This window comes from Macaca mulatta, chromosome 14 (assembly GCF_049350105.2).
Source record: "Macaca mulatta isolate MMU2019108-1 chromosome 14, T2T-MMU8v2.0, whole genome shotgun sequence".
Taxonomy (NCBI): Eukaryota; Metazoa; Chordata; class Mammalia; order Primates; family Cercopithecidae; genus Macaca; species Macaca mulatta.
Window position 1 is genome coordinate 10,423,408 of NC_133419.1, and position 22,370 is coordinate 10,445,777.

The following is a 22,370-nucleotide window of genomic DNA, read 5'->3' on the forward strand; positions in this document are numbered from 1 at the left end:
CCCTTAGGCGTTGTCAAGGAATCGGCTTCCACTCCCGAGGCAGGTGCTAGCACGCCAGGCCCACCGACCTGAGACCTGTAGGAGAGGCCGGCCGCCCCGGGTCCGCATCTCCACCCCACACAGTGGTTTGGCTTCATCTTCCCAGCCTCCCAAAGTTCCCGGTGGTGATTGCAGAGCCTCCTGGAGCCAATTCCGTTTTCTTTTCCCTGGAGTTTGAAACGCGGATCGTGTTATTGAGAGAAGTAGGAAGGTGAAATTAAAATCACCAATGGCAGCATTCCTGCTGCGGGCTTCGGCACGCACTGCATGCGACCACTGCTGCAGTGCGGAGCAGCATCTGGCCCAGGAGACAGGAAGTCGGCCAACGCCAGGGCGCCCGCGGAGCCCCACATCAGTGGCCCCGCGGAGCCTGGGTTCTCTGCCGGCTTTGGTGAGCTGCTTCCGGCAGGGAGACGGCGTCCCTTGGTGTCAAGGCCAAAGCCTCGGACCTAACTTTGGGCTCTGTGTCCTTCTGGTTGTGACAAAGCAGGGCCTTTAAAAAAAAAAAAAGAAAAAGAAAGAAATAAGGAAGAAAAGAAAGGGTCTCACTATGTTGCATAGGGTAGTCTCGAACTCCTGGGCACAAGTGATCTTCGGGCCCTGCCTGAAGAGTAGCTGAGATTCCAGCCACGAGCCACCACTAAAGCAGGGTTTTTATAAAAGCAAAGACTTCACAAAAGAGAAAAATAATGGTTGCCAAGAGTCAAGCAGAGGTGCTGGAGGGAAGTGGATGTGGCTGTGAAAGGGAAAGTCTGGATTGTTGCGAAGGTGGAAATGCGCAATACCCTGACTGTGTCAGTAGTCTGGTGTAGGCTTTACTGCATTTTTGCAAGATGTTAGTGGGGGCAGGGGAGACTGAGTAAAGGATACATGGAATCTTTATAATTTAAGTTCCCTGTGAATTATCTAAAAATTATGTTTAATTTTTGTTTGTTTGTTTGGGTTTTTTTTTTTTTAGAGAGTCTTGCTGTCGCCCAGGCTTTAGTGCAGTGGCGCGATCTCAGCTCACTGCAACCTCCACCTCCCAAGTTCAAGCAGTTCTCCTGCCTCAGCCTCTCGAGTAGCTGGGACCCACGCCCGGCTAATTTTTTGAATTTTTAGTAGAGACGGGGTTTCACCATGTTGGCCAGGCTGGTCTCAATCTCCTGACCTCGCAATCCGCCCACCTTGGTCTCCCAAAGTTTTGGGATTACAGGCATGAGCCACCACGCCCAGCCACGTTTAATTTCTCAAATGGCAAAGATGGCTGGGTCTGGTGGGTTATGCCTGTAATCCCAGCATTTTGGGAGGCCAAGTTGGGAGAATTGCTTGAGCCCAGGAGTTGGAGACCAGCCTGGGCAACACAGGGAGACCCACCCCTGCATCTCTACAAAAAATTAAAAAAAAAAAAAAAAAAATTGGCCGGGTCTTTTTATGACCATCATCCTTTAGCACTTAAGGAGGCTGCCTCAGGCCATCCCAAACAGCCTCATCGGGTCCTGCAAGGACAGGAGTGGAGTATGACCAAGCGGTTTCATTAGTTGGCGCCAGTCCTGGAGTGGATGCAGTTGGTACCTGGGTTCACCAAACTCAGCCCACCCTGACCTTCTCACAGCAAGGTTTCTCACACAAGCAAGATGTAAAATGCCACATCTTACACATTACACAGCAACATCACACATTACTATTTATTGGGTCATTAGATCTTTGGGGTTGCTTCCAAACTCAAGAAAACAAAAGGTCCCTCCATGTGGACCCCATGGCTATCAAACCGTTCATTCCTTTTCCCTTTTCCCTTTTTGAACCATGAAATCCATAACCGCCAGTCAGACCCGCAACCAGCAGGAGAGAAATGGTACCAAATGAAGGGCAAATATTTTGATAACAAAGATATTTATTTCTATTTGGCTTTTTAAAATCTTCAGAATAGCTCTATCCCTTCCCCCCTTACCTGGACTAGGGGGTCCATGCAGTGGAGCTGGGATTGGGACTAACGACAGGACAGGGAACAGCTGCTCTAGAGAGTGGAAGGGACGCCCTGTGGTGGCTCAGTGCTGGCCCGCAGCCAGGCTGCCAGTGCCAAGTGAATGCCTCCTCCTACTCAAGGCTGTGGGTCTTTTTTTTTTTTTTTAGTTTTTTGAGATGGAGTCTCACAGGGTCATGCCTGTGATCCCAGCACTTTGGGAGGCCAAGATGGGCGGATCACGAGGTCAGGAGATTGAGACCATCCTGGCTAACATGGTGAAACCCCGTCTCTACTAAAAAATACAAAAAACTAGACGGGCAAGGTGGCAGACGCCTGTAGTCCCAGCTACTAGGGAGGCTGAGGCAGGAGAATGGCGTAAACCCGGGAGGCGGAGCTTGCAGTGAGCTGAGATCCGGCCACTGCACTCCAGCCTGGGCGACAGAGCGAGACTCCATCTCAAAATAAATAAATAAATAAATAAGGCCGGGCGTGGTGGCTCAAGCCTGTAATCCCAGCATTTTGGGAGGCCGAGACGGGCGGATCACGAGGTCAGGAGATCAAGACCATCCTGGCGAACACCATGAAACCCCGTCTCTACTAAAAAATACAAAAAACTAGCCGGGCGAGGTGGCGGGCGCCTGTAGTCCCAGCTACTCGGGAGGCTGAGGCAGGAGAATGGCGTAAACCTGGGAGGCGGAGCTTGCAGTGAGCTGAGATCCGGCCACTGCACTCCAGCCCGGGCGACAGAGCGAGACTCCGTCTCAAAAAAAAAATAAAATAAAAATAAAAATAAATAAATAAAATAAAATAAAATAAAATAAATAACTGTTCTCTTATCCCCATTCCATCTGTCCTGTTAATTTTACCATGTGAGGATTTTGGTTCTCTATCCTGAAGCATCTAAATCCCACCTGCAGGCCGAGCACGGTGGCTCACACCTGTAATCCCAGCACTTTGGGAGGCCGAGGTGTGTGGATCACCTGAGATCAGGAGTTCGAGACCAGCTTGGCCAACGTGGTGAAACCCTGTCTCTACTAAAAATATAAAAAATTAGCCGGGTGTGGTGGCAGGCTCCTGTAATCCCAGCTGCTGGGAAGGCTGAGGCAGGAGAACCGCTTGAACCCGGGGGATGCAGGTTGCAGTGGGCCGAGATCACGTCACTTCACTCCAGCCTGGGCAAAAGAGTGAGACTCCACCTCAAAAAATAAAAAAATAAAATCCTTGGCCAGGCACGGAGACTCACACCTGTAATCCCAGCACTTTGGGAGGCCGAGGCAGGTGGATAATGAGCTCAGGAGTTTGAGACCAGCCTGGTCAAGATGGTGAAACCCTGTCTCTACTAAAAACACAAAAATTAGCCAGGCACGGTGGCAGGCGCCTGTAATCCCAGCTACTCAGGAGACTGAGGCAGGAGAATCACTTGAACCCAGGTGGCAGAGGTTGCAGTGAGCCGTGACTACACCACTGCACTCCAGCTTGGGCAACAGAGTGAAACTGTCTCAAAATAAATAAAGTAATTAATTAAATTAAATTAAATAAAACCCACCTGCAGATTTGCCAGGAGCCCCTGGCACAGCCCCAGACATTTGTCTCTGCTCCCCAATTTGCCACCCTGGAAATGGTCCCATGCTGCTGGTCCTGGCTGTCAAAGGCCTGTAATGACACAGGCAGCACAGGCGCTTGGTTGAGGCTGCATGTCGGAGACAGTCACAGAGGTGACAGGCAGCAGCCAGAGTGCCAACATGGCACAGATGCCTCCTCACAGCAACCTGCCAGACTGGTACCTGCCCAGGCCCCACATCCATGTCCATGGGATTCCATCAGGTGGAGGGAGGGGAGGAGACCCCATAGTTGGACTCAGGGACTGCGAAACCTCGGCCTTAGAGGAAGTTTACACAACAGCCCAGAGGCCCCAAAGGGCCACATGGCTCCAGACCCACCCGATCTCTTCTGCCTCTGCCTCTCAGGGAAGGGAGCCAGGCTGAACGGACTAAGACAACAGGGGCATGGCATGGGCCCTGGAACAGCCACAGTCCTCACAGGAAGGCATGACCAGCCAAAAGCCTTGAAGGGTGGGCCACCCATGGGGGTTAGGTGACCATTCTCAGTGCAGGCTTGGGAGCTGGGCAGCTGCCCAGACAGCAGGAGTAGGGGCATGCTTGGCCCCCACATGAACCTTGCATCGTACCCACAAGAGTCCCCAGACAGCAGCCCCGAAATCGTGGTCTAGGGAGGTTTTGATGGCAGCAAAGGCTGATGCGGCAGAGCAGGGTCTGTACCTCAGGGCCATCAGTTGAGCTGTGAGTGACCTGCAAGATTCAGACCTTCTAAGGCCGAAAGCAAGCAGAGGGGCAGAGGCAATGCAGGCAGAGCCCCTCCTAAGCAACTCACAGCGCCCCAGTCCTCGCTGGGGCACCCACTGTAGGTGCTGTACGTTCACTTCACTCTCCGCCTGCAGAGGGTCCCAGCAACTGGTCCCAGCCCCTCCCCAGGGCCTCACAGCACCACATGATGCATTACTTTCCTTATTGCTTCGGTAACAAGTCACCACAAACCTAGTGGCTTAAAACAACACAAATTTATTCTCTTTCAGTTTTTTGGTTTTGTTTGTTTGTTTTGAGACAGTCTCGCTCTGTCCCTCAGGCTGGAGTGCAGTGGTGCGATCTCGGCTCACCACAAGCCCTGCCTCTCGGTGCATGCCATTCTCCTGCCTCAGTCTCCTGAGTAGCTGGGATTACTCGTCTCAAAAAAAAAAGGAAACTCAAGATAATGGGCTGGGCGCGAGGGCTCACACCTGCGATCCCAGCACTTTGGGAGGTCAAGGTAGGAGGATCACCTGAAGTTAGGAGCTGGAGACCAGCCTGGCCAACATGGTGAAACCCTGTCTCTACTAAAAATACAAAAATTAGCCAGGTGTGGTGGCGGGTGCCTATAGTCCCACCTACTCAGGAGGCTGAGGCAGCAGAATCGCTTGAACCTGGGAGGCGGCGGCTGCAGTGAGCCAATCATGCCACTGCACTCCAGCCTGGGCAACAGAGCAAGACTCCATCTCAAAAAAAAAAAAAAAAAGAAAAGAAGAAGGCCAGGCGTGGTGGCTCATGCCTATTCCAGCACTTTGGGAGGCCGAAGCGGGTGGATCACCTGAGATCGGGAGTTCAAGACCAGCCTGACCAACATGGAGAAACCCCATCTCTACTAAAAATACAAAATTAGCCGGGCGTGGGTCCCAGCTACTCAGGAGGCTGAGGCAGGAGAATCCCATGAACTCGGGAGGCAGAGGTTGCAATGACCCGAGGTCGCACCATTTCACCCCAGCCTGGGCAACAAGAGCGAAACTCCATCTCGAAAAAAAAGAAAAAGAAAAACTCAAGATAATACTTTTTCCAGTGCCACATCCTTGCTGTGTGCAGCCCCATGGCTATGAGACCAGCACCTCATCTGTGCCCACAGCCAGAGGAAAGCAGCCCTGAGTAAACCAAGGGCCAGGCCACTGAGGGCCCTCTACTCAGGAAGTGCAGGCCTGGGGAGAATGCCCCGGCCTCCCACACCGCAGTGGCTGGCTGTGGTTGGTCCCCAGGGCCAGTGAGCTGCCAGCTAGGCCAGGAGATGGGCCTGAGAGGACAGGCAGGGGGCGCTCAGGTCCCACCTCCACAGGGACTAATGTAAGCAGAAAAGCCTCCCAGAACCATGCACAGAACAAGGGGTGGTCCTGTTGTGTGGGAGATGGCCATGAGACCCCTCTATCCAGAAACAAGGGAGTTGTTGAGGTACCTGTATGTGGCAGGTGGATTCTCCTAGGTCAGTACCCCATCCTGGCTCCAGATCCAGCACGGACTCACTTCTCCCTGGCTGATGCTCCCACCGGGCACACGTGCAGCATTCTGAACCCCACCACGGGCAACAGGTCCAGGCAGCTTCTCCCCGGCCCTCCAGCCAGGCCCTGTCCCTTCAGCCTTAGATACAAAGTCTGGCTTGTGTGGAAGGAAAGGAGCCACCTAGGAGGCAGAGGACAATTTCCTAACACTCGGGAAACAGCTATAGCAGAAGCTGAACCCACTACAGTATCGGGCACTGGGCCCCACAGGCTTCCCTGGGCATCACGCAGAAAAGCCAAGCAAGACCAGACTACGGCAGGAGAGTCGGGTCCACCCTCAGCTCTGTCAACATAAATCAGGAAACAGCCTGCAGAACAGGAGCTGGGAAGACCTGTGTTCAGACACCCAGGGCCTGAGGCCAACCACAGCCCTCCCCTCTCACCTGACATCTTTGCCCACTATTCTGGGCACAGGCGTCCTGGCAGCCTCAGCTCCACAGGGGAGACTGAACCTGTGTCTGTTCAGAAATCAGCCGAGTGACCCCAGCAAAGAGGATGCAAAGGAAAGGTAAAGCCATGTCTTCCTCGAGGCTGGAACCCGGCAGGTCTGTGTTTCTTCCAGCTGCTGGCAATCAGGACTCCAGCTCAGTGCAGTGTTTCTGAACTTCACCCCTGCTGAGGTACTTCCTGCCCCTCACACACCAGGAGAATCACTGAGGAAGGACTCCTGGGGACGGAGGAATGGTAGATTCCCCAAGTCAAACAGAGGAGGAGAAAGGGAAGCTGGCAGATAGAACAAGGAAGGCCAATTAGTCCACAACCATGTATGGAAAGTGTTGGAAGGAAAGGGGCCCCCGAGTTGACATTTAAAAAGCAAGCAGTGGCCGGCAGCGATGGCTCACACCTGTAATCCCAGCACTTTGGGAGGCTGAGGCGGGCAGATATTGAGGTCAAGAGATCCAGACTATCCTGGCCAACATGGTGAAACTCCGTCTCTACTAAAAATACAAAAATTAGCTGGGCGTAGTGGCACACGCCTGTAGTCCTAGCTACTTGGGAGGCTGAGGCAGAAGAATCACTTGAATCCAGGAGGCAGAGGTTGCAGTGAGCTGAGATCGCACCACTGCACTCCAGCCTGGCAACAGAGCAAGACTCTGTCTTTTTTTTTTTTTTTTTTTTTGAGACGGAGTCTCGCTCTGTCACCCAGGCTGGAGTGCAGTGGCGCGATCTCAGCTCACTGCAAGCTCCGCCCCCCGGGTTCACGCCATTCTCCTGCCTCAGCCCTCCGAGTAGCTGGGACTATAGGCGCCCGCCACCTCGCCCGGCTAGTTTTTTGTATTTTTTAGTAGTGACGGGGTTTCACCGTGTTAGCCAGGATGGTCTCGATCTCCTGACCTCGTGATCCGCCCGTCTCGGCCTCCCAAAGTGTTGGGATTACAGGCGTGAGCCACCGCACCCGGCCAAGACTCTGTCTTAAAAAAAAAAAAAAAAATGCAAGCAGCCAGGCGCAGTGGCTCACGCCTGTAGTCCCAGCACTTTGAAAGGCTGAGGTAGGAGGATCACTTGAGCCCAGGAGTTTGAGATCAGCCTAGCCAACATTAAGACCCCATCTCTACAAGAAAATTTTTTTTTTTTTTGAGACAGGGTCTTGCTGTGACGCCCAGGCTGGACTGCAGTGGCGCAATCTCTGCTCACTGCAACTTCCGCCTCCTGGGTTCAAGCGATTCTCCTGCCTCAGCCTCCCCAGTAGCTGAGATTACAGGCGTGCACCACTATGCCCAGCTAATTTTTTTTTTGTATTTTTAGTGGAGACAGCGTTTCACCATCTTGGCTAGCTGGCTTCAAACTCCTGACCTCAGGTGATCCATCCGCCTCAGCCTCCCAAAGTGCTGGGATTACAGACGTGAGCCACCGTGCCCAGCCAAGAAAATGTTTTAAGAAACTAGCCAGGCATGGCTGGGAGCAGTGGCTCATGTCTGTAATCCCAGTACTTTGGGAGGCCGAGGTGGGTGGATCACGAGGTCAGAAGTTCGAGACCAGCCTGACCAACAGGGTGAAACCCCGTCTCTACTAAAAAAATAAAAATTAAGCCGGGCGCGGTGGCTCATGCTTGTAATCCCAGCATTTTGGGAGGCCAAGGCGGGCGGATCACAAGGTCAGGAGATCGAGACCACGGTGAAACCCCGTCTCTACTAAAAAATACAAAAAAAAAAAAACTAGCCGGGCGAGGCGGCGGGCGCCTGTAGTCCCAGCTACTTGGGAGGCTGAGGCAGGAGAATGGCGGGAACCTGGGAGGCAGAGCTTGTAGTGAGCTGAGATCCGGCCACTGCACTCCAGCCTGGGCGACAGAGCGAGACTCCGTCTCAGAAAAAAATAAATAAATAAAAATAAAAATAAAATAAATAAATAAATAAATAAATAAAAATTAAAAAAAAATACCATTAACTGGGCATGGTGGCAGGCGCCTGGAATCCCAGTTACTCAGGAGGCTGAGGCAGGAGAATCACTTGAACCCGGGAGGTGGAGGTTGCAGTGAGCCAAGATTGCTCCAGTGCACTCCAGCCTGGGAAACAGAGTGAGACTCAGTCTCAAAAAAAGAAGAGGAAGAAACTAGCCAAGCATAGTGGTAGCACATGCCTATAGTCCCAGCTACTGGGGTATGACCTGTAGTGGGAGGATCACTTGAGCCTGGGAGGTCAAGGCTGCAGTCAGAATTCAAGGTTACAGAGCTGTGATTGCACCACTGCAGTCCAGCCTCAAAAAAAAAAAAAAGGGCTGGGAGCAGTCTCTCACACCTGTTAATCCCAGCACTTTGGGAGGACGAGGAAGGTGGATCACAAGGTCGAGTTTGAGACCAGTCTGGCCAACATGGTGAAATACCATCTCTATTAAGAATACAAAAATTGGCCGGGCGCGGTGGCTCAAGCCTGTAATCCCAGCACTTTGGGAGGCCGAGACGGGCGGATCACAAGGTCAGGAGATCGAGACCATCCTGGCTAACATGGTGAAACCCCGTCTCTACTAAAAATACAAAAAAAAAACTAGCCGGGCGAGGTGGCGGGCGCCTGTAGTCCCAGCTACTCGGGAGGCTGAGGCAGGAGAATGGCGTAAACCCAGGAGGCGGAGCTTGCAGTGAGCTGAGATCCGGCCACTGCACTCCAGCCTGGGCGACAGAGCGAGACTCCGTCTCAAAAAAAAAAAAAAAAAAAAAGAATACAAAAATTAGCCAGGTATGGTGGCATGCCCTGTAATCCCAGCTACTCAGGAGGCTGAGGCAGGAGAATTGCTTGAACACCAGAGGCAGAGGTTGCAATGAACCGAGATCGCACCACTGCACTCCAGCCTGGATAACAGAGCAAGACTCTGTCTTTAAAAAAAAAAAAAAAAAGGCAAGATTGCCGGGCACTGTGGCTATAACCTCAGCACTTTGGGAGGCCGAGGCAGGCGGATCACTTGAGGTCAGGAGGAGTTCAAGACCAGCCTGGCCAACATGGTGAAACCTTGTCTCTACTAAAAATACAAAAAAAATTTAGCCAGGCTTGGTGGTTTGCACCTGTAATGCCTCGAGAGGCTGAGGCAGGAGAACTGCTTGAACCTGAGAGGTGGAGGTTGCAGTGAGCCAAGATCATACCACCGCACTCCAACCTGGGCAATAGAGCGGGACTCAGTCTCAAAAAAAAAAAAAAAGCCAGGATTCTGCAAAGTCCCTACCCCCAGTTAGGAAGGGCACCAGCACCTAAGAAATGAAGTCCACCAAAAAGGAAGACTAGAGAAGGTTGGCCCATTAGAGAAAAGGCTTCTAGCTGAAGATCCAGCCCCAGTGGGACAGACACACACACACAGACACACACACAGACACACACATGCCCCCACTGGGCTTTGCACAAACAAGGGAGCTGGAGGCGATGAGCCAGAAAAACTGCCCAATGACAAAAGGCTTTGTCTTCTCAGGAAGCCAGGCACCATTTAAAGGCACGGAAGCACACAAGGAGACCAGCTGAGGCAGGCACACACAACCCACCACAGGGCAGTCAGCCGGGCACTCTTCTCCACACCCCCACCCAGTGCCAGTGGAGGCATGAGCCCAGGGAGGAGGGAAGGCACAATGAATTTCTGAAGTAAAGTTTAAATAGATTTTATTGTTACAAGGGGGATCCCACCAAGCAGGGTCAATGACCCCCCAGGAGGTCACCATGGAGACATCAAGAGGTCATGATTGCAGAAGAGGTGACTGGAATTGAACGACATGATCCAGGGGAGGCCGGCCAGAAATGCAGTAACATGACCAGGATAGGCCGGTGGGGCTGGTCAGGTCACAGTGTGAGGAGCAGAATGGCCCCCTTCACTCCGGCCTCTTGTAGTCCTCCAGGTGTGACAGGATCCAGCCCGCTGGCAGGAAGAGGCTTACAAAGCAGAAGGTAAGCCCAATGGCCTTTTCCTACACAAAGCACAAGAAAGAAGGCACCTCGGAGTCAGTATTCCCCTAGGCTCTCTAAGTCCTAGCAGTTCCCAGGCAGCAGAAAGCTCCCCTCAGGGAGCCAGGACTCAGAGGCAAGTGGGAGGCCCCTCACCCTCACATTAAAGGAATCCACGCTCCAGGGAGCAGACAGAGCAGATCCAAGGCTCCACTAACCCTTGAGGTAAAGGGTCAGTTATAAGGAGGGGGAGGAGTGAGAGGAAAGAGAGACAGCTGGGGTGAGGGTTCAAGGAGAAATCCACCACCAGATCACAAAGGAAGGGAAAGGAAGCAGGACTTATTGAAACCTGGTTTGTTTGTTTTTTTGAGACAGAGTCTTACTCTGTCACCCAGGCTAGAGTGCAGTGGCATGATCTTGGTTCACTGCAGACTCGGCCTCCTGGGTTCAAGCGATTCTCCTGCCTCAGCCTCTCGAGTAGCTGGGATTACAGGCGCCTGCCACCGCGCCCGACTAATTTTTGTATTTTTTAGTAGAAACAGGGTTTCACCATCTTGGCCAGGGTGGTCTCGATCTCCTGACCTCATGATCCACCCTCCTCGGCCTCCCAAAGTGCTGGGATTACAGGCATGAGCCACTGTGCCCGGCCTGAAACCTGTTTTAAAGCTGGTCTGGGGCGGGCATGGTGGCTCACGCCTGTAATCCCAGCAATTTGGGAAGCCAAGGCTGGCGGATCACAAGATCAGGAGTTAGAGACCAGCCTGGCCAACATGGTGAAACCCCGTCTCTATTAAAACTACAAAAAATTAGCCGAGAGTCGTGGTGGGCGCCCGTAATCTCAGCTACTCGGGAGGCTGAGGCAGGAGAATCGCTTGAACCCGGGAGGCGGAGGTTGCAGTGAGCCAAGATCGCACCACTGCACTCCAACCTGGGCGACAGAGCAAGACTCTGTCTCAAAAAAAAAACAAACAAAAAAAGAAAAGCTTGTTTGTTAACACCCAGGATCCTTGCATGGGCCAGTAACTCCAAAACTGTACCTATCCTTCCTTGCCTTAAAACCCCCTCCCAGGCCGGGCGCGGTGGCTCACGCCTGTAAGCCCAGCACTTTCAGAGGTTGAGGGAAGCGGATCAAGAGATAGAGACCATCCTGGCCAACATGGTGAAACCCCGTCTCTACTAAATATACAAAATTCAGCTGGGCATGGTGGCGCGCGCCTGTAGTCCCAAGCTATTCGGGAGGCTGAGGCAGGAGAATCGCTTGAACCCGGGAGGCGGAGGTTGCAGTGAGCCGAGATCGCGCCACTGCACTCCAGCCTGGCGACAGAGCGAGACCCCGTCTCAAAATAAATAAATAAAATAAAATGCCGGTAACAACCATTATCGTCGCTGACAGCGTCAGGCATCCCCCAATGAACCAATGAGAAAATGGGCTCGAGGCAGTGCAGCGAGGAGGCGACAGGGGAGGGAGGGCCTGACAGGACCTGAGCCGAGATCCTGGGGCGGTGGGGAAAGACCTAACGCCGACAGCCCCGACTGTCGCCCGGGCACTGTCCCCGTCGTTCGCGCCCTCCAGACATGCCCAAACCGGCAATGCTGCTCCCCGCTACGCTGCGGGGCGCGGGGTGCGGGGCATTCTCAGGACCGCCTGAGGTCAGCAAGGCAGAAGGGGCAAGCCCACGGCGCCTCCCGTGCTCTTCCCGGCCAGTTCCTCACCATGATCCCAAGCTCCTCCTCCGGCGGCATCGAATGGACCTTGGCGCGCGGCACTGGGAGCCGCCGGGCCGAGCCTGTCAAGCCCCGCAGCAGCAGGGACGTCAGGACGGACATGATGACACGGAGTACACCACAAAAAGCTGTCAGCCGTAGCCCAAGGTCAGCAAGCAAAAATGGCTGCGCCGGCCGGAAGTTCCGGCATTGGGGAGGCCGGGAAACGGCGGCCCGGAAGTCTCTAGGAAATGACGCAAGAACACACCTCCTACCGCTGTTGGCAGTTTTTGGCGCATTCCTCGAAACAGCCAATTGACACCTTCCTACCGCTATGGGCGGAGCACAAAAGGGCTCTTCTTCTGGTTCTGTTCCTCCTCCAAGGCCTATACTTGTGAGTGACATCTCGGTCCACCCAATCATGTACGCGAGAAGCCTAAACTGTTCTTGACTCCTCCCTCCATTCATACTGTTAAATTTCTCTCTATTCAGGCCGGTTGTGGTGGCACACGCCTGTAATCTCAGCACTTTTGGGGAGACTGAGGCGGGCGGATCACCCGAGATCAGGATGTTTGAGACCAGCCTGGCCAACAAGGTGAAACCCCGTCTCTACTAAAAAAAGTAGGGGCTGGGCGCGGTGGTTCACTCCTGTAATACCAGCACTTTGGGAGGACGAGGCAGGTAGATCATCTGAGGTCGGAGTTTGAGACCAGTCTTGCCAACATGGTGAAACCCCGTCTCTACTAAAAATACAAAAATTGGCCGGGCGCAGTGGCTCACGCATGTAGTCCCAACACTTTGGGAGGCCGAGGCGGGTGGATCACCTGAAGTCAACAGTTCGAGACCAGCCTGGCCAATATGGTGAAACCCCGTCTCTATTAAAAATACAAAAATTAGCTGGCATGGTGGCGGGCGCCTGTAATTCCAGCTCGGGAGGCTGAGTCAGGAGAATTGCTGAACCCAGGAGGTGGAGGTTGCAGTGAGCCAAGATTGAGCCATTGCACTCCAGCCTGGGCCACAAAAGCGAAATTCCGTCTCAAAAACAAAAAACAACAATAAAAAAAGTTTGAGAGCAGCCTGGCCAACATGGTGAAATCCCGTCTCTACTAAGAATACAAAGAGAGCAAGACTGTCTCAAAAAAAAAAAAAAAAAAAAAAAGTCTCTATTCAGAGTCCCCTCCTCTCCACCAGGCCTCCATCATTCCTGACACTGACCTAGTAACCAAACTCCCCTCAATTACTCTCAATTACTATTTCACTCTTCGATTCCAGTTACCATGCTGGAGCAGCCAACTTCCCTTTCTTCCAACCCTCCCTCTATCTCTCCCTCCCCCATCCTTTCCTTCTTGGTTTTTTAAACCTAAATCTGACCAAGTCATATACTTTCAGTGGCTCCCCATTGCTTCCTAGGCAAAATCCCAATTCCTGAATGTCACTGTCCAACCTCAACTCTCAAAACTCTTCAATATGCCACACCTTCGACCCTGCTCTCTGATTTCCACCACCAAGCCTTTCGTTGCATTCAAAATGCACTCTGCATTTTGTTGTTGTTGAGACGAGCTCTAGCTCTAAGCCCAGGCTGGAGTGGAGTGGAGTGTGATCTCAGCTTAGTGCAGCCTTGCAACCTCCACCTCCCAGGCTCAAGCCATCCTCCCACCTCACCCTCCGGAGTAGCTGGGATTAAAGGCGTCCACCACCATGCCTGGCTTTTTTTTCTTTTTTTTTTTTTTGAGACAGAGCCTTGCTCTGTCGCCCAGGCTGGAATGCAGTGGTGCAATCTTGGCTCACTGCAATCTCTACCTCCCGGATTCAAGCAATTCTCCTGCCTCAGCCTCCTGAGTAGCTGGGATTACAGGCATCTGCCACCATGCCCAGCTATTTTCTGTATTTTCAGTAGAGACAGTGTTTCGGCCGGGCGCGGTGGCTCAAGCCTGTAATCCCAGCACTTTGGGAGGCCGAGACGGGTGGATCACGAGGTCAGGAGATCGAGACCATCCTGGCTAACACGGTGAAACCCCGTCTCTACTAAAAAATACAAAAAACTGGCCGGGCGCGGTGGCTCAAGCCTGTAATCCCAGCACTTTGGGAGGCCGAGACGGGCGGATCACGAGGTCAGGAGATCGAGACCATCCTGGCGAACACGGTGAAACCCCGTCTCTGCTAAAAAAATACAAAAAACTAGCCGGGCGAGGTGGCGGGCGCCTGTAGTCCCAGCTACTGGGGAGGATGAGGCAGGAGAATGGCGTAAACCCCGGAGGCGGAGCTTGCAGTGAGCTGAGATCCGGCCACTGCACTCCAGCCCGGGCGACACAGCGAGACTCCGTCTCAAAAAAAAAAAAAAAAAAAAAGAGACAGTGTTTCACCATGTTGGCCAGGCTGGTCTTGAACTCCTGACTTCAGGCGATCCACCCACGTCGGTCTCCCAAGGTGCTGGGATTACAGGTGTGAGCCACCGTGCCCAGCCTTGTTTTTTTTTTTTTTTTGAGACAGGGTCTCACTCTGTCACCCGGGCTGGAGTGCAGTGGTGTGATCTCAGCTCACTACAACCTCCACCTCCCGGGTTCAAGTGATTCTCCTGCCTTGGCCTCCCTAGTAGCAGGGACTACGGGTGCCTGCCACTGCGCGCAGCTAATTTTTGTATTTTTAGTAGAGACGGAATTTCACCATTTTGGCCAAGGTAGTCTAGAACTCCTGACCTCAGGTGATCCGACTGCCTCTGCCTCCCAAAGTGCTGGGATTACAGGCGTGAGCCACCGCGCCCAGCCTAATTTTTGTAGAAATGGAGGGGGGTCTTGCTATGTTAGCCAAGCTGGTCTCAAACTCGTAAGCTGAAGCGATCCGCCCAGATCAGCCTCCCAAAGTGCTGGGATTACAGGCATGTGCCACCGCGCCTGGCCTGGCCTCTGAACTTTGGGTTTTGTTTTGTTTTGTTTTGTTTTGAGACATGCTGTCACCCAGGCTGGAGTGCAGTGGTGCAATCTCGGCTCACTGCAACCTCCACCTCACTGGTTCAAGCGATTCTCCTGCCTCAGCCTCCCAAGCAGCTGGAATTACACACCCGGCTAATTTTTGCTTTTTTAATAGAGACAGGGTTTCACCATGTTGGCCAGCCTGGTCTTGAACTCCTGGCCTCATGTCATCTGCCTGCCTCAGCCTCCCAAAGTGCTGGGATTACAGGCGTGAGCCACTGTGCCCGGCCTTGCTTCTGCATTTTATGTTCATTTTTTCAGCTCCTATCCAGGCTGCCTTTTTCACCAAGCTAACTCCTGCTTCCTGGCTTCCAGTTAATGATACCACTTACTTTATTCAGTGAATACTTGTCAGCCTTTACTGTGTGTTAGGAACCATTGTAGACACCAGTATAAACGAGGTGGATAAAGTTTCTTGTCACAAAGCTGACATTCTGAAGGTAAAAAACAGACAATAAATGGGCACTTAATTAGAAACGATTGTGTAAGTGTCGCAGTGAAAATAAAACGATGATGTGCTAGGAAGATACGTGGGGTGGGACTACTCAGGATGCCTTCACTGGCCACCCCAAGCCTGTCTCTCCTCTCTGTCCAGCAACACCTGTGACAGCCCTGCCCCACATGGTGGGTCTCCATCAAGACTAGGGGCCACCTGAGGGCAGAGCCTGTGTTGGTTCACCACTGTTTCCAACCAGACACTCTGAATGTTTCTAAACTGCAGGAGACTGAACAGTATTGAACTTAGGTAGAAGGCAGACAAGGAAAGGGGGTGTGGGACCAGCCACTGGGCCAGGTCTTAATGGTACAACCTCATTCCAGGTTTACAATAATGTCATGAAAGAGATACTACTATTATTTCAATTATCTGAGACAGTGTCTTGCTCTGTTGCCTAGGCTGGAGTGCAGTGTCATGACCACAGCTCACTGCATCCTCGACCTCCCAGGCTCAAGTGATCCTCTTGCCTCAGTTTCCCGAGTAGTTGGGACTACAGGCACACACCGCCATACCTGGCTAACTTTTTATTTTTTGTAGAGTCAGAGTCCCACTATGTTGCCCAGGCTGGTCTTGAACTCCCGGGCTCAAGCAATCCTCCCACCATGGCCTCCCAAAATCCTGGGATTACAGGCGAGAGCCACTGCACCTGGCCTATTTCAAATTTTTTACAAATGAGGAAATAGGCCTGAAGAGTCAGGTGACTTGATCAAGATCATGAAGCTACAAGGCTGCCTTGCCAGGATTACAGGGCGGGTCTGTTGCCTCCAAAACCCATGCTTTTAGCCACCACACATGCTGCTGCAGAGGTGGACTTTCCAGAAGTTCCAGTTTTGACATTGAGGTTAATAACCAAAGTCTGTGGCAGGGGGTGGCGATGGGGTGGCAAGAGATTGAGAAACAGGAGCTTCGGAAGAGAAACCTCAGTCCATGGGTGGTGGGGGCGGGTGTCACAGCAAGGCGGCAATGAACTGGGAGTGCCCTAGAAGGGGAGCTGTGTCTCGGCTTCCTCTGGAGGGATGTGTTCCCAGGCCCCAAGCTCATCCCTCTTCACTGCCCCCTCATCTTCCCCACCCCATTCTAGTTTGTTGTTTGTTTTTGGCTTACAACACCACAAATTTATATTCTTACACTTCTAAAGCTCAGCAATATAAAATCAAGATGTCAGAGGCCAGTATTTCTTGTCGGGGCTCCAGGGCAGAATCCATTACCTTTTTTAATTTCTAGAAGCCACTTGTATCTCTTGGTTTGTAATCCCTTCAAAAAATATGGAACGCTTCACGAATTTGCGTGTCATCCTTGCACAGGGGCCATGCTAATCTTCTCTGTATCTTTCCAATTTTAGTGTATGTGCTGCCGAAGTGAGCACTGTTTTTTTTTGTTTTTTTTTTGACAGAGTCTCGCTCTGTAGCCCAGGCTGGTTTGCCGTGGTACGCTCTCAGCTGACTGCAAACTCTGCCTCCCAGGTTCAAGTGATTCTCCTGCCTCAGCCTCACCAATAGCTGGGATTACAGCCACGTGACACCACGCCTGGCTAATTTTTTTTTGTTTGTTTGTTTGTTTGTTTTGAGACGGAGTCTCGCTCTGCCGCCCAGGCTGGAGTGCAGTGGCCAGATCTCGGCTCACTGCAAGCTCCACATCCCGGGTTCACGCCATTCTCCTGCCTCAGCCTCCCGAGTATCTGGGACTACAGGCGCCCGCCACCTCGCCCGGCTAGTTTTTTTTTTTTTTTTTTTTTTGTATTTTTTAGTAGAGACGGGGTTTCACCGTGTCAGCCAGGATGGTCTCGATCTCCTGACCTCATGATCCGCCCGTCTCGGCCTCCCAAAGTGCTGGGATTACAGGCTTGAGCCACCGCGCCCGGCCTAATTTTTGTATTTTTAGTAGAGACACGGTTTCACCATGTTGGCCAGGCTGGTCTCAAAACTCCTGACCTTGGCCAGGCACGGTGGCTCACGCCTGTAATCCCAGCACTTTGGGAGGCCAAGGTGGGCGGATCACAAGGTCAGGAGATCGAGACCATCCTGGCTAACATGGTGAAACCCTGCCTCTACTAAAAATACAAAAAAAAATTAGCCGGGCATGGTGGTGTGTGCCTGTAGTTCCAGCTACTTGGGAGGCTGAGGCAGGAGAATGGTGTGAACCCGGGAGGCGGAGCTTGCAGGGCAGCAGAGCAAGACTCTGTCTCAAAACAAAAAAAACCTCCTGACCTCAAGTGATCCACCTGCCTCAGCCTCCCAAAGTGCTATGATTACGGGCGTGAGCCACCATGCCTGGCCCCAGTCTTAGCAATCTCAGCCCAACCCCACCCACAACCACTAAGGGCCCTGTTCTTGCCCTGTGCTGAGTCCTAGCAAACAGCCTGGGATACATGCTTCTAAACTTCCTCCCCAATCCCCAGGGGCACAGGGCTAAGAGACCCAGGCCCCAGCTGGCTGCCGCTGGGAAAAGGAAGAGGCAAGGACCTCCCTGCTGCCCACCTGGGCTTGTCTGGCACCGGGAAACAAAGGAATAACTCCCCAATTAGAGCACTGTCAGGTGTAGGCAACAGAAAAATGGCTTCCCTCCACCCCTCTAGGTTCTTTGGCTGGACTATGAACTAAATTGACTTAGATCAACAGGTGAAAAAACATTTTTTTTTTTTTTTTTTTTTTTTTTTTTTTTTTTTGAGACAGAGTCTCGCTCTGTCGCCCAGGCTGGAGTGCAGTGGCGCGATCTCGGCTCACTGCAAGCTCCGCCTCCCGGGTTCACGCCATTCTCCTGCCTCAGCCTCCCGAGTAGCTGGGACTACAGGCGCCCACAACCGCGCCCGGCTAATTTTTTGTATTTTTAGTAGAGACGGGGTTTCACCGTGGTCTCGATCTCCTGACCTTGTGATCCGCCCGCCTCGGCCTCCCAAAGTGCTGGGATTACAGGCGTGAGCCACCGCGCCCGGCCAAAACATTTCTAATTAGATGCATATTATGATGGTTAGTACTGAGTGTCAATTTGATTAGATTGAAGGATACTGATCCTGGGTGTGTCTGTGAGGGTGTTGCCAATGGATATGAACATTTGAGTCTGTGCTGGGGAAGGCAGACCCACCCTTAATCTGGGTGGGCACCATCTAATCACCTGCTAGTGGGGCTAGAATATAAAGCAGGCAGAAAAATGTGAAAAGACAAGCCTGGCCTCGCCTCCCAGCCTACAACTTTCTCCCATGCTGGATGCTTCCTGCCCTCAAACATCAAATTCCAAGTTCTTCGGTTTTGGAACTTGGACTGGCTCTCCTTGCTCCTCAGCTTGCAGGCAGCCTATTGTGGGACCTTGTGATCATGTAAGTTAATACTTAATAAACTCCCCTTTATATACATATATCCTATTAGTTCTGTCCCTCTAGAGAACCCTAATACACACACACAAGGGAGTACCACAAAACATGCAGCTCGAAGGGTCAGCTGAAGCTTATATAGCATCCTGAGCTACAGAAAGAAACAGGGGATGGGAGTTCTCAGGGGCTATGAGGGTGAGGGGAGGATGTGTATGGTGAAAAAGGGCTGTCTTATTACACAGATGAAGTCTCCGGTGATCAAAATTGTTTGGGCCAGGCCTGGTGGCTTACACCTGTAATCCCAGCACTTTAGGAGGCCGAGGTGGGCAGATCACGAGGTCCAGAGATTGAGACCATCTTGGCCAACATGGTGAAACCCGTCTCTACTGAAAATACAAAAAAATCAAGCTAGCTGGGTGTGGCGGCGGGCACCTATAGTCCTGGCTACTCGGTAGGCCAAGGCAGGAGAATCACGTGAAACCAGGAGGCAGAGGTTGCAGTAAGCTGAGATGGCACCACTGCAGTCCAGCCTGGTGACAGAGCAGGACTCTGTCTCAAAAAAAAAAAAGTTGGCCGGGCGCGGTGGCTCAAGCCTGTAATCCCAGCACTTTGGGAGGCCAAGACGGGTGGATCACGAGGTCAGGAGATCGAGACCATCCTGGCTAACACGGTGAAACCCCGTCTCTAATAAAAAATACAAAAAAAAAACTAGCCGGGCGAGGTGGCGGGTGCCTGTAGTCCCAGCTACTCGGGAGGCTGAGGCAGGAGAATGGCGTGAACCCGGGAGGCGGAGCTTGCAGTGAGCCGAGATCTGGCCATTGCACTCCAGCCTGGGTGACACAGCAAGACTCCGTCTCAAAAAAAAAAAAAAAAAAAAAGTTGTCTGGAGCAGCCCTCTTCCTGATATAAGATACTCTTACCAATGTAAGACTACTAATATAATTTCCATTATGCATGTAAATTACAAAATAGCAACCTAAAAGGAAGAAGCTGAAACAAAATTAACATAAGCAGAGAGCTTATTTGGGCCAAGTTTGATGATTATAACCTGGGAGCATAGAATCAAGTTATCCTGAATATACACTCTGATTAGCAGCAGTTGTAACTGCATTTTTTTTTTTTTTTTTTTGAGAGAGTGTCTTGCTCTGTCACCCAGGCTGGAGTGCAGTGGCACCATCTCAACTCATTGCAACCTCCGCCTCCTGGGTTTAAGTGATTTTCCTGCTTCAGCCTCCTGAATAGCTTGGATTACAGGTGCCTACCACCACACCTGGCTAATTTTTGTATTTTTACTTTTTATTTTTAAATTTTATTTATTTACTTTTTTTTCTGAGACAGAGTCTCGCTCTGCCGCCCAGGCTGGAGTGCAGTGGCGAGATCTCGACTCGCTGTAAGCTCCGCCTCCCAGGTTCACACCATTCTCCTGCCTCAGCCTCCCCAGTATCTGGGACTACAGGCACCCACCACCATACCCGACTCATTTTTTGTATGTTTTAGTGGAGACGGGGTTTCACCGTGTTAACCAGGATGGTCTCGATCTCCTGACCTCGTGATCAGCTTGGTTTAGCCTCCCAAAGTGCTGGGATTACAGGCATGAGCCACTGCACCCGGCCAATTTTTGTATTTTTAGTAGAGACGGGATTTCCCATGTTGGTCAGGCTGGTCTTGAACTCCTGACCTCAAGTGATCTGCCTGCCTCAGCCTCCCAAAATGCTGGGATTACAGGCGTGAGCCACCATGCCTGGCCTGTAAGTGGATTTTTAAAAGCAAAAAAAGAAGACAGGGAGCCAGGAGGATCGCTTGAAACCAGGAGTTCAAGACCAGACTGGGCAACGAAGTAAAACCTTTGTCTCTACACAAAAATAATAATGGTGTGACATGCGAGTACCTGTAGTCTCAGCTACTTGGGAGGCTGAGGTGGGAGGATTGCTTGAGCCTGGGAGATAGAGGCTGCTGTAAGCCATGATCATGCCACTGCGTGAGTGACACAGTGAGACCCTGTCTCAAAAAATAATAATAAAGTAACAAAACGGGGGACAGGGAGTGAGCCCATACAATTGTCAGAGGTGTTTGAACCAGAGAGACTCCATCTTGAGTAGGGGCTGGGTAAAATAAAGCTGAGACCTGCCGGGCTGCACTCTCAATAGTTTAGGCATTCTTTTTTTTTTTTTTTTTTTTTTTGAGACAGAGTCTTGCTCTGTCGCCCAGACTGCAGAGCAGTGCCACGATCTTGGCTCACCGCAACCTCTGCCTCCCAGGTTCAAGCAATTCCCCTCCCTCAGCCTACTGAGTAGCTGGGATTACAGGCGCATGCCACCATGCCTGGCTAAATTTTTTTGTAGTCACCATGTTGGCCAGACTGGTCTTGAACTCCTGACCTCAGGCAATCCGCCTACCTTGCCCTCCCAAAGTGCTGGGATTACAAGCGTGAACCACTATGCCCAGCCTAAATTTATTTATTTATTTATTTATTTTTATTTATTTTTTTTTTTTTGAGATGGAGTCTCGCTCTGTCGCCCAGGCTGGAGTGCAGTGGCGCGATCTCGGCTCACTGCAAGCTCCGCCTCCTGGGTTTACGCCATTCTCCTGCCTCAGCCTCCTGAGTAGCTGGGACTACAGGCGCCCGCCACCGCGCCTGGCTAATTTTTTGTATTTTTAGTAGAGACGGGGTTTCACCGTGGTCTCGATCTCCTGACCTTGTGATCCGCCCGCCTCGGCCTCCCAAAGTGCTGGGATTACAGGCGTGAGCCACCGCGCCCGGCCAATTTATTTATTATTATTATTATTATTATTTTGAGATGGAATCTTGCTCTGTCACCCAGGCTGGAGTGCAGTGGCGCCATCTCAGCTCACTGCAATCTCCGCCTCCCGGGTTCAAGCGGTTCTCCTGCCTCAGTTTCCTGAGTAGCTGGGATTACAGGCGCGCGCCACCATGCCCAGCTAATTTTTGTATTTTTAGTAGAGACGGTATTTCACCACGTTGGTCTCAAACTCCTGGCCTCAAGCAATCTACCTGCCTTGGCCTTCAAACTGCTGGTATTACAGGCATGAGCCACCACACCCAGCCTAAATTGATTGGTTATGGAGTCTCACTCTGTCACCCAGGCTTGATTTCAATGGTGCAATCTCAGCTCACTGCAAACTCTGCCTCCCAGGTTCAAGCAATTCTCCTGCCTCATCCTCCGGAGTAGCTGGGATTACAGGTGCATAGCACCACACCCAGCTAATTTTTGTATTTTTAGTAGAGACGGGGTTTCACCACGTTGGTCAGGCTGGTCTCGATCTCCTGACCTCGTGATCTGCCTGCCTCAGCCTCCCAAAGTGCTGGAATTACAGGCATGAGCCACTGCACCCAGCCTCCTTTCTTTTCTTAAACAATTTGCTTTCGCTTTATGCTATGGACTTGCCCCAAATTACCTCTTGCAGGAGGTCCAAGAACCCTCTCTTGGGGTCTGGATTGGGACTCCTATTCTGCAACACAATGTTGTTTGTAAGGAATTATTGGTTTATAGAAATGAAGCTGATTAGTGTTACATTACAGGGTATGGGTTATAGTGTCTGGCGTGGCACTGTTAGGTTAATTTGTAGCTACTTGAGGCAATAGTAAGCAGTTTCAAGAGATGAACACATAGCTCAAAAGAGAGTAAGATGTAATTACTGTCTCATGTTTGTATCTCTCTG

The 22,370-nt window shown here is 51.7% G+C and overlaps 1 protein-coding gene, 2 long non-coding RNA genes and 1 other non-coding gene across 4 annotated transcripts in view; 1 reads left to right on the forward strand and 3 right to left on the reverse strand.

The window, feature by feature from the left end:
- LOC144334162 (uncharacterized) overlaps positions 1 to 22,370 on the forward strand; it is a 174,838-nt gene that overhangs the window by 2,784 nt on the left and 149,684 nt on the right. The gene's annotated exons all lie outside the window — the stretch shown is intronic.
- Positions 89 to 6,581, reverse strand: LOC144334160 (uncharacterized). Its single transcript, XR_013403662.1, has 3 exons — positions 6,242 to 6,581; positions 5,756 to 5,979; positions 89 to 532 (listed from the first exon to the last, which is right to left on the reverse strand). It is a non-coding gene; the product is annotated as an uncharacterized LOC144334160 (long non-coding RNA).
- Positions 9,997 to 12,114, reverse strand: COX8A (cytochrome c oxidase subunit 8A). The gene is made up of 2 exons (NM_001266102.1): positions 11,927 to 12,114; positions 9,997 to 10,236 (listed from the first exon to the last, which is right to left on the reverse strand). The coding sequence occupies exons 1-2, from the start codon at positions 12,038 to 12,040 to the stop codon at positions 10,141 to 10,143; spliced, it is 210 nt and encodes a 69-aa protein (NP_001253031.1). The 5' UTR covers positions 12,041 to 12,114; the 3' UTR covers positions 9,997 to 10,140.
- Positions 16,642 to 16,748, reverse strand: LOC114672598 (U6 spliceosomal RNA). Its single transcript, XR_003722985.2, has one exon. It is a non-coding gene; the product is annotated as a U6 spliceosomal RNA (small nuclear RNA).